Source organism: Lemur catta, chromosome 1, assembly GCF_020740605.2.
Source record: "Lemur catta isolate mLemCat1 chromosome 1, mLemCat1.pri, whole genome shotgun sequence".
Lineage (NCBI taxonomy): Eukaryota > Metazoa > Chordata > Mammalia > Primates > Lemuridae > Lemur > Lemur catta.
Genome location: NC_059128.1, coordinates 129,926,534 through 129,939,224, shown reverse-complemented (window position 1 = coordinate 129,939,224; position 12,691 = coordinate 129,926,534). Strand labels below are relative to the sequence as shown.

The window sequence follows — 12,691 nt, the reverse complement described above, 5'->3', positions numbered from 1 at the left end:
GGCAGAACATCTCTTTTCTCACTGTCCCTCATGAGGACACTGTGGCCCTTTATATGTAAGTTCCCCTAATAAATGCTTTGGACTGATCACCCTGGTGTTTAGTGCTTCTTTTTTTGGCATCCCAACTGGCCCCATCTGGGACGGACTGGGGAAGTCTCTTGCAGGAACTCCCTTGCTGTCACTTTTAGGGCAACTCCAGCTGTGGGTTCAGCTGGTAAGAAAAGCAGTATAGTATTAAAATCCTGTGATGGCCAGGTAGTGGCCTTATTTATATCAAGACAAAAACTCAAAGTGCCATATTCTTTCGGCAGTATTTCTGAAGGGTTCTACATTAGGAAAATATCTCTGTGGCTATAAAACGGTTACAAAAAATGTGCCTAAAATGAACTGATATTATTTAATTAGATATAGAAATACATGTTTTCTTATCAAATGAAAGAATGATGGGAAAAAGAAGTTAAATATACTCTAATATGTCTTGAAAAACTTGACTCTCAAAATTATGGGAATATGTATTCTCTTCAGCAAAATATAATATTTACTTACATATTAAATGGACATAGCCTAGAAAGGGTTTTTAAAAAAGGTACGGAATAGTCTTCTGTGATTTAAAATGTGAAGAAATGAACAATCAAATACATGAAGAAAGAAGACTGCCTTAATTAATTTCTGGAAATGATGTTCCTTACCTTATTTAATACGTTGCTTACTTCACTAGCAAAATCTCTTGAACATACTTCTAAATGAAAAATTTTGCCACAGTTTGATACACATGCTCCTAGAAGCTAAAAGTATAAAATCAGAGGTTAAAAGGGCTCAATTATGGCAGATAATTTTGTGGTGCAGCTTAAAATGAAACCACTTACAGTCAAAGCTTGCATAGCAACATGAGGATCTTTATGGTTCACCCTCCTCATAATAGACCGAAGACAATCTTTAGGTCTAAAAAATGAGAAATGTAACAATTAATTAATAGTACATCTAACTTTTCCCCCTTAACTGTAGGCAACAGACCACCATACAAAAGAGAGAATTCAGTAGAGAAGTTTAATTTTTATTAATGACACAGTTGAAAAACTATATATTAATTACTTTAAAATTTTCAAACAAAGTTAACAGGCTCTCTGACTTAGCAATCAAAGATTAGGAATTTCAGGCAAATTCTGGGTGAAAAAAAATATTCTGAAAACAAAATGATAGGCTAAAACTTCCACTTCCAACCATGATGGAATAACTGGAACCAGACTTATACTCCGGCTGTAAGCAATTAAAAACTAGAAACATATATTTAAAATATATATTGAGGTAACTATTTGGGGACATTAGGCCACAGGTAGTACTGAATGGTGATCCCCAAGAAGAAAAATAAACTAGATAAGCCAGAGGTTTGTCTCAGCTTTCTGCCTAAAGGCACTTTTCTAATATCACTGCAGATTTTCTACCTAAAGGCAGTTTCTGTATCTCAGTGCAAGGAAGGTGAAACCAAGAAGAGCTCAGTGTAACTTCTGAAAGAATAAACTTCAACACTCTTTAACAGGAACACAACAAAACCTGGTGATCAACAACATAAGATTCAAAATACCAAGCATTCAATCAAAAGTTACTACACATGATACAAAGAAGGAAAGTAACACATAACTAGAAAAAAATTCAGTCAACTGAAAATGTAGACATAACAAAGATGACGAAATTAGCAGTCAAGGGCTTGACATAAGCTATAAGTATGTTAGAAATCAGCAACATAATGAGGAAAGAAGTAGTATATAAAAATGAATGAGATAAAACTCTAGAGATGAAAAATATATAAAATAAAAAATTGAATGAAATTAATCAGATATGAAACGTCAGTAAATTTAAAAACATGCTGAAGGTATCTGAAGTACAGAGAGAAAAAAAGACAACAAAAAATTTAAGAGGGCCACCACTAAAAATATTTTTGAAAGAGAAATGAAAATAAAACCATAAAAATATTTAATTGATACATAAAGGACAAATAGATTTTTTTTTTTAAAAAAGAAGAAACATATACAAATCATCTAGAAAAATGACAGATTAAGATTTTAATCCAACCATATCAATACACTACTTCAGTAGTTTTCAAAACATGGAATACTAACAGGGATTAAGAGGGAACATTACATACTAACAAAAAGGTTAACTCCCCCAAGAAAGCATAATTCTAAATGTCTACGTATATAACAAAAAAACTGCAGAATATATAAAGGGAACACTGATAAAGCTGAAAGGAAAAACAGACAAATCTATTGGAAACTTCAACATATCCCTCTCCATAATTTGATAGCACAAGAATATAAAATACAGAGATGGAATACATGAACAACACCATCATGCAACTTGACTTTGCTGACATTATAGAACAATCCATCCACCAATGACAATAATACACATTTTCTGAAGTGCACGGAAAATTCACCAAAATAGACTACATTCTGAATTATAAAAATGTTGACAAATTTAAAAGGACTCAAGTCATATAAAGTACATTCTTTGACCACAACAGAATTAAACTATGAATTGATAAAATGATAGCAGGAAAATTCCCAAATATTTGGAAATCAAATCAATACATCCCTAAATAACTCTTATATCAAATTAAATCATAAAACCATGATTTCACCTAAGGACAAGAAAATCAACTATTCTGTACAAGAATGCTCATAGCAGCTCAAAGAGCCAAAAACTGTACACAATCCAAATCAACAGATGAATGCATAAATTTTAATGTAGTAATACATTTTTTTCTTTTTACCTTTTGTACAGATGGGGTCTCACTATGATGCCCATGTTACCCAGCCTGGTCTCAAATGCCTGGCCTCATGTGATCCTTCCACCTCAGTCTCCCAAAGTGCTGGGATTACAGGCATGAGCCACAGCACCCAGCCATAATATGTTCACTGTGGGTTTTTTTTTTTAAATAAATAACAGACGAGCTTTTGCTGTGTTGCCCTGGCTAGACTCGAACTCTTGGTCTCAACTGATCCTCCTGCCTCAGCATCCCAGTATGGGATTACAGGCACCAACCATCACAACCAGCCTCAATACCTCTTAGCAATAAAGGGAACTACTGATACACACAAAACCTTGAATTCATCTTAGAAAAATATTCAATGCTTGACATAAGATTACTTACTACACAATTCATTTTATGAAATTCTAGAAAAGGAAATTTAATCCATAATGAAAGAACACATATTAGTAGCTGCCTAGGGTGGAAGGAACTTTTGGTTGTGACTAACTGCTATCTTGATAGGGTGGTACTTACATAGGTGTATATATTTGTCAAAACTCATCTATCAACTATTATACCATACATTTACAAAGGATGCATTAATCATACCTCAGTAAAACTGATTTTTTCTTAAATGGCAGACCAAGCATGTTGCAAACATGTATTTCATAGGTATGCCAAATGATAAATAACAATAACAGTAATGCAAAGTAAACTACAAACTAGCAAACATCTGTGTTTAGGTTCTCAAAAATCTGTATAATAAGGAACTCAGTATTCAAAACTTTCACAGTAAACTGAGTCTTAGAAGAGTTCAGTTCCTTGCTCATGATACCAGTTACCAGGTAGTAACAGGCACTAACAAGATTCAAATCTATCACTCTAAACACTCTATGTTCTGACCACAGATTTGCCTTTCAATGAATTAAGATAACATAAGCAGGGAGCTCTTTATATAAGACAAAGGAAGATAGCCTCCAAATATTAAATCATCAGATTGAAATGACATATATTTTACTCTAATAACTCAACACAGCTATATAATATTCTATTCCAAAATAGCAGAATACACATTCTTCTCAAGTGCATATGGAACCTTATGCAGGATAAACAATGTATTAGTCCAGAAAACAAGTTTCTATAGATTTAAAAGAATAAAGATCGAAGAAAATACATTCTCCAACACAATGGAATTATATTACAAATCAATGACATAAAGAAATTTAGTAAGTTAAAATATGTAAAAATTCAACAACATACTCCTAAATAGCCAATGGATCAAAGCAAAAAAGATCACAAAGGAAATTAGAAAATACTTTGAGATGAATGGAAAGAAAAACATGACAAGACTTACGGGATGCAGTAAAAGCAGTGATTAATAAAAGCAGTGATTAGAGGGAAATTATACCTGTAAGCACCTCTATTAAAAAAACAAAAGAAGATCTCACTACCACCTCACACCCATAAGGATGGCTACTTAATAAGGGCTGACAAGGATGTGGAGAAACTGGAACATTTGTGCACTGTTGGTGGGAATATAAAACAGTACACCAAATATGGTATACACATATAGGAAATACTATTCAGCTTTAAAAAGAAAGGATATTCCAACATATGCTACAACACAGATAAACGTTGAGGACATTATGCTACGTGAAATAAGCCAGTCACAAAAAGACAAATATTGCATGATGCCCCTTATATGAGGTACTTAAGAGTAGTCAAAATCATGGGGACAGAAAGTAGAATGGAGGTTGCCTGGGGCTGTGGGGAGAAGGAATGGAAGTTATTGTGTCATGGGTATAGAGTTTCCATTTTACAAGATGAAGAGAGTTCTGGAAATAGATGGTGATGATGGCTGCACATTATGAATGTATTTAATGCCACTGATCTGTACACTCAAGAACTATTAAGATGGTAAATTTTATGTTTTGTGTATTTATTTTACCATCATCTAAAAAACTGAAAAGATAAAAAGATCTCAAATCAATAACCTAAACTTTTTTTTTACTCTGCTCACTATCTTCTTAGCCCATCATTTGGTTATTTATTTCTATCTTCCACCAGTAGACTATCACATTAGTACTGTTTATGGCAAAGGCTATGCCTGCTTTATTCACCACTATATACCCAAAACATGATACCCAATTAGTACTTATAAGTGCTTGGCAAATAAAAGAAAAAATGAATGATGCAAAGAGAATGAAACCAACTAAAGAAATTCTGCTGTTAAGAAAATGAACAAAATATGGAAATTAGGATCATGCTTTACCAAAATTTCTTTTATTTTATTCTTGCTGGAACTCTTCCCCTAGTTTAGATTATATACAAGAATCCTAAATATGAATCAGTTTTCTCCTTTGTAAGCTGAGAACAGTATCGACAGTTGCTGTGATGGTTAAATAAAATGTTTATAGGGCACTTTAACTGGGCTTGGCAAATAAGCAGTCAATAAATGTTGGCTATAATTCTTAAAAGAGCACTTAAAAGACTTCGAAAATTAAAGTGGTAAATCAAGGATATGATTACAGAAAAAAAAGAAAAGAAAAGAAAAAGAAAGTTGGAAGAGGTTTGTTTCTCTACATGATACTGCCCTTTCAACTCTAAGATGTCCAGGTCAGAGATTGTTTTTTCCCTAGAAAATCAGGAAATATTCTATCAACTTCCAGTCGAAGGTCACAACCCAGTCCAGTGTAAGACAATACAAACCCAACTGAAAACATTTTTATCAAATTGCTTCCCAAAGGCTTAAATTTATATTTTTCACAAAATACCGGTAACGATTATCATGCTACCCTTCTAATTCTGTTTGAATAAAAAAGATTTATTGCCTAATTATATCCATCAAGCAAGTAAAGAAAAGTTACATGATTTGTTCCACCTTCAGTCAAAGACTGAAGACACCTTCAGTCTTTGCTTAGCTTTAGCCAAAGCTAAAGACAGTTAACATATAAAATAATAGCACAAATTAATCTAGAGGTCAATTATAGAACTTTAATTTTAACTTGTGGATAATTAATACCTACCCTCACATCTATTTTTACAAATCATAATATAACCAAATCAATGAAAACTAACAGAAAAGTTTATTATTATGTGAAGACATGTTAAAGAAAACTTACTATCATTCTGAAAGTTCTCTTCATTTCTAAACAAAAGGAGACTGTTCAGCCCATCATATGACCTACTTGGCTGGGCATTCTTCACTACTTACTCATACACTGGAACTGCACACTAAAAATCATGTGAATATCTTGAGAAATCAGAAAAAAATTTCAGAATGCTTTCTAAAGTTTTAAGTTCAGCACAAACATTTCAAGCATTAAAAAAAAGCACCCTATAACCTATATGAAGCAAGTAGGGATTACATCTAGTAGGTTTTCTGAGAATGAGATAATTACTAAAAATTATTAAATAACTTTTATTCAATAACTATTAAAGTATGTCAAATATTCCACATGCCACTAACCAAAATTGATGTTAAACTAGAAAATGATTTCTAAATGTGTCCAATACTAATAGACATTAAAAGAAATATACAGTTCTAAGACTGACAGGATATATTAAGAAATTAAGTAATAACTAATGCAGAACAGTGTACAGAACATGCTCATTTTATTTACATATTATATATATTTCAGACTAACATCAAACGGTAATAGTTTTTTAAATAATAATTTTTTAAATCTTGATTGTTGCCTAATACACAAATCGCTTATGAACTGCACTCCAATCTACAATATCCCTCTACTTCAAACTACTTTATCTGAATTTGTCTCAAGAAAACTTATGTCCCCGTTCCCCTCTCACCCCTATAACATGTCTCAGTCTTCTCTAAAGCACTCAGGACTACAATATTGTTCAATATTCTTACACTACCATTAGCAACCTATATCTAAACATATCCATCTAGGCTCCTGCAAAACATAAACCAGATTTCCATGAGTTTTCCACATACGCTAATTATAAAATGATTTAAAAGATTAAAAACAAATTACAAGTGGTAAGAGGAGTTGGAGGGAGGGGGAATGAGTTACTGTTTAGTGGGCAGAGGGTTTCAGTTTAGGATGATGAAAAAGTTCTGGAAATGGACAGTACAGGATGCCTGCACAACAATGTGAATGTACTTAATGCTGCTGAACTGTACACTTAAAAACGGTTAATTTTATTTTATATATATTTTACCATAATAAAAATAAAAACAAATGACATATTTGGAATGCCACCGTAAGTATCCCAGTTGATTGCTCACCTGAAAAGAACCTTAATAATTTTCTATTACTAAGTTGATCTTGGAATATATAACCCAATTCTGTAATGCTTATCCATCAGACATGTAGGCACAGTGCTTTGGGCTCACAATACTGTTTAGAGGTACACAAAAATGTTTTAATTTCTTTTAAAATGAGAAAATAAAATGAACTTTTAGATCAAAGAAAATATCTTAATATATAATACTAATATATTTTTCTTTATAACAATGCATTCATAAAATATTGTCAATTTTTTTTTAATGGAGAAAGGGGTCCATGAAGGCAGAAACACCTAGGCCCATGAAAGTACTAATGTGGCCCTTATGCTCCCCATTTCCTAATACGACATTATCAAAGAACAGCAAGAAAGTAAAAGCAGAACTGGACGTGGATGCAAAACAATATCCTTTAAGAGGAATCACATACATGAGCAATTATTGAGGGTGTGACATTTTTTTAAAACCTCAAAAATATTAGAATGATATCTCAATTATTTAATCCTTTTCCTTTTCAAAAAACCTATTATTAACAAGAGCTATAAAGAGATATTTCATTTACACAAATAAATAAATAAATGCTTGTAAAGTACCTCAATGAGGATTTAAAGGAATTAGAGAACTATGACTGTTAAGAGACAAAAAAATAAGTAGGAGGAAAAAAAGAAGTGAAGGAAGGAAAAAAGGAAAAAACATTGATCAAAAGAACAGAGCCACCCCTCATTACTGAATTTACTGAAGTTGAAAATATTTCCTAAATTAAATCCATAGATTAGAACAATGTCAAGGAAAATCCCCAAATGGTGACTCAAATATTAACGAATATACTGAAAGAAAGTATGTGGTCTAAAAATAAATTTGAAAGAATTAAAAAATGAACATGTACCTACAGACCTATTGTTATTGGATAAAAATGAAAAAACAGACAAATGAAAAATGCTTTGTGAAGCTACTATCAGTGAATTTCAAATATGTAAGAAAACAATAAAATAGGAAAAAACTGATAAACATTTCCGGTACAATAATGTTTACATGAAGAAAAACAAATTAATCTCCATACCTTCATAATACATCATTCACAATTTCAGATCGGTGACAAACTGAATTTTTTAACTAGAAAAATATGGAATATTTCTAGTAGTGAAAAGGGGTTTGTCTTTTGATTTCAAGCTACTGATCAGATCATTATAAAAACTGTCTACAAAATGAAGAACACCAAAGTAAAGATAAAACCAACAGAGTGAAAAGGGACAGGAGGGACTTTGCACTGGAATGGTAGATAAAAGTTTTATCTCCAAAATACACAACAACGGATCTAGGTCGATACCCAGCCTTCAACAGACAAACTGTCACAAAATATGACTTTAAACAAAACGAGGCAGAGTTGCACCCATTTAACCATGTGCCAGGTATTATAAACACTTTATGTATTAACTAATCTCATAGTCACAACGACCCCTCTATGAAGATACAATTTTATTCTTATGTGGTAAACTAGAAAAGTAAAGCCCAGAAAGGTAATTTACTTATCCAGTGTGACAAAGCTAAGTGGTTAGAGCCAGGATTTGAACTGACGCAGCCTCACTCCAGAGTCCATAATCTCGAGCACTAAGCTATTTGCTTCTTTCCCACGCAAAGCAAAAATTCATAGACCGTTCATTCTACAAATCTACTAGAGTTCCTACACTTAGTAAATCTAAGTTTACTAGATATAAATTACTAAAATTCAGGACAAAACACAAATAAGAATGGTTTTGATAGCGTGCATTTGCGAATTCGGAGGACCATGATATTGTCAGTAAAGAGAATAAGAAAAGGCTTTGTGGAAGAAATGATTTCTAAATACGGTCTAGAAGAATATGAGACACAGAGATAGGAGATGAAAGAGGAAAACATTTCATGATGAAGAAACAAAAACTAAAAGCATTAAACTAAGGTAGAAAAGCACTGGCAACTCAAATAATTAGGCTAAAATGAATGGAGGGAAACAAAACATAAATGATTCAGAAGACTAAGGAGTTTAGACTTAATTCTGCATGAAAGGTAGGGAAATAACAAGAACAGTTGTTACAGGACAACTGGGTATAAAAATTAGAAAGAGATGAGAATGGAAAGGAATGCCAGAAGGTAATTCACTAGCCTACGCAAGGTAAGGAATGTCACAAGTAAAATGAGGCAAATAAAAACGGAAAAAAAGGATGCATATGTTGCACATAGTAATTACTCAAATTTCAATTAACTTAATTACCCGCGTCAGAAACAACAAAATCTAACATATTAAAATGTAAAGACAACAAAGGGGATTGATGGCGCCACATTGGGGAGGATCTTTGAGAGCCTAACATGGGGAGGACAGTACGGGCCAAAAAGTGAAGAGGTAGATAGGCCCTGAAGACAACCTGCCCCTGCACGATTTGGCCAGGCTCAAGACCTTGATTTAGGAGACTTTATAACATCAACATTTTGAGAGAGATTTATGAATGCACATGGACAAAATTTGGTAACAAAATAAACATAGAAGTGACTCTGAGGCTTTAAGTGCAATGAAAGAATCATCTTGTCATTTGCAGAAACAGGGAAGAAAGGAAGGAAAGTAGGTTTAATGCAAAAGGAGACAGGAGTCCTGGTTTCTAAATGGTGAGATTAAGGCTTTTATAAAATGAAATCCAGAAATGATGCTGTGTCCATAGGACTAGAGCTTGGATGAGAAGAGTAAGTGCTAATAGAAGTTTTCAAATGTTCCCAACAGAAAGCAATGATAAATGTTTCAGATGAATCATGTCCCAATTACCCTGATTTGATCATTATATGTTATATGCTTGTATCAAAATATAACATGTACTCCATGAATATGTACAATTATCATGTATCAATAAAAAAATAAAAAAAAGAGTAAGAGCTAAAAATACAGATGTCACCCATATAAAGACACCTGAAAGTTGTGAGGTTTCAAAAAAAATATATTAGAAATCAAAAATGGATCAAGGAAGTTTAAGGAACATCTATATTTAGGGGAGAAAGAAAGCCAAAGAAGGCACTGTCATAGAGTCAAGATTACCCCCAAAAGATTCAAGTGTGATGCAGCAGTCCTAATCCTTTTCACATGGAAGTACACAAATAAGACAATACTCTTCATGTGGCACAATGTAGTAAACAAGACTGCTAAAAGCTGAATGCTATCAGCCCAGGAGTTGAGGAAATCATTCACATGCATACCAGTTAATCCACTCACTAAACTGTTTGGAAAGCTCTGTAATATAAGCCCAAAAGTTTAAGACTCTATTTCCCTAATCTGTCTTTCAATAGTCACTGATCAGTTGGGTGGAGTGTTGCATATATGACAAAGGAGAAAAGAATTCAGAAATAACTATGAAACTTAGTAACTGAGAAATTACTGATGACTCTAAAATAATCAGTAGAAAAAGCAAGATTTCAGAAGGAAAATATGGCAGAGGTGGTCAATTAAAGTATCAACTTTTTACCAGTCACATACCCTAACTAGTTATAAAGAGTAACCTAGATTGTATGATTTTTCAAATCTTTCTCGTAACAACATTCCATTTTTTAACAAAATTGTAATTGCAATATGCTTTACCTGCTAACCCTTCTTTTCTTGTTTATAAAAGACAGAATTAATAAAAATCCTTTGAAATTTCAAACACTTACCCAGTACGAGACTGACCAACTTTATCACAAATATCCAAAATGAGGCCCCAGTCCTCAGCTGTATTCATCTCACTGGTTGCTTTCTCTGTAGATTGTAAAACAAATTGCAGAGACATTATTTTAAAAACCTTTAAAATATATATTATCACATTCAAATTGCCAAACTAGTATAATCAAGTCTCAACAACAAATCAGAATGGTTGCCAGCACTCGGATTAAGGAGATTTTCTTGTCCATCTTTAAAGGAGGGAGAGGTACCCTTATTATCTATCGTGATTATTTTCCCCATTAACACCTCAGTTGCTTTTTACTTAAGCATAAAAAATAAGCCATTGATTTTTCTTTATAAAAAAAAGTTACATACAGAACTACCACTAACTGCAAATAAAATGACTAAAATAAGAAATAGTATTTTCATCATCAAAAGATTCTTAGCTTTATTTGCTAGTGAAGGAACACAGGCTAGGCACAGACTTCTATCAAAATGTTTTGGGTAATTAAATTAATTATTTAGCTAGTTTTTTGAGAATGCAGAGGGGGAAATGGAAAGGAAACAAAGCTTTGAATATTTTTCTTTAAATAAAATTCTGACATATTAAAAACATCAACTGAGGTATGGCAGATTGAACAGAATCATCTAATCTAGTTCCCTCCCTTAATTACAATAAAAGAATTTTTTTAAGACAAACACAAAAGGACAAGGAAACATGATAACAACAGCAGCAACAATATCTCAAAAGCTATATAACAATATAGATACATGGTAAGCTATTTAGAAGACCCAAGAAAGGAGAAATATGTTTGCAGTAAAAAACAAACAAACAAACAACAACAAAAAAACCCATAAGAACCAGCCTGTTTTACACCACTGAATTCTCACAAGGCTCAAGAACTGGTAGCAAAAGGAATGTGTGGAATTAAGAGTGATGAAGAAAGAGGATTTAAGGTTAGGAGGAATGCATAAAAGCTGTTTGAAATGCAGGTAGGTTGCTACTTTGCCTTCCTCACTCAAAGGCACTAGCAACTACCTCTCTCCAGCTGAAGCAAAAGAGTGAAAGTTTTGTTTCCTGAAGTCAAGCAAAGCTTTTCTAGACTATGAGCAACTCTATGCCCACATAGATGAAATGAAACAATTCCAAAACTCACATAATAAGAGACAATCTCAATCTGAGTAGGCCTATATCTACTAAAGAAATGGAACCAATAATTAATAATCTTCCAAAACAGAAAACACAAGCCCAGATGGGTTCACTGGTGAATTCTATCTAACATTTAAGGAAGAAATTATTATATCAATTCTCTGTGATCTCTTACAGAAGACTGAAGCAGAAGAAATACTTCTTAATTCATTCTATGAGGCCACCATTACTCTAATACCAAAACCAGACAAAGACATAAGGAAACTACAAACTACTATTTCTCATGAACATAAATGCTAAAATTCTCAACAAATTATTAGTAAATCGAATCCAACAATGTATTAAAAAAATTATACACCATGACCAAGTGAGATTTACTCCAGGTATGTAAGGCTGATTCAACATTTGGCCCATCACCCTCTGAGAGAATATTAGAAGACTCTTCTCCGTAGATTCCAGGTCAGCCCAAGAGGAAAGCTCTAAAGATAGTGCTTTGAGAGGGAGGGGATTCCATAGTAAATGGCCCACCAGACCAATTTATAATGAAGTTCAAAGTCACCATGACCTAACCACATGATCAGAGCTTCCAATGTGCTTTTAATTTCTCTAGCGTTAATCATGGGCAGCCAAGCAATCTGAGAAAATCTTCTTCATAGAAAATAAAGGTTTCTGTCTTCAGGATTTGGAGGAAAAAAAAAAGAAAAGAAAGGAAAAGAAAAACAAAACAGAAAAAAGCAACTTAGGAGAAACAGAACCTATGTAGGAAGAAAAAAAGTTAAAAAAAAAAAAAATCATCATTATCTTCCAAGATAACATCATTAACCTCCAAGACAACAGCTGTACAGAAGCACAGGATATCCAGTCTTGACTGGAGCACTGCAATTCAAA

General features: G+C 33.0%; 1 protein-coding gene across 2 annotated transcripts in view; it reads right to left on the bottom strand.

Annotated features, from left to right (window-relative positions):
• The window catches only part of STAM (signal transducing adaptor molecule), a 61,615-nt gene that overhangs the window by 28,369 nt on the left and 20,555 nt on the right, over positions 1 to 12,691 (bottom strand). For both annotated transcript variants that reach the window (XM_045534213.1, XM_045534204.1), the window contains exons 2-4: positions 10,665 to 10,749; positions 867 to 942; positions 690 to 785 (exon numbers count right to left, since the gene is read on the bottom strand). In XM_045534213.1, coding sequence (XP_045390169.1) covers positions 690 to 785; positions 867 to 942; positions 10,665 to 10,732 — 240 coding nt within the window. In that variant the 5' untranslated portion in view covers positions 10,733 to 10,749. The remainder of the gene's footprint in view (positions 1 to 689; positions 786 to 866; positions 943 to 10,664; positions 10,750 to 12,691) is intronic.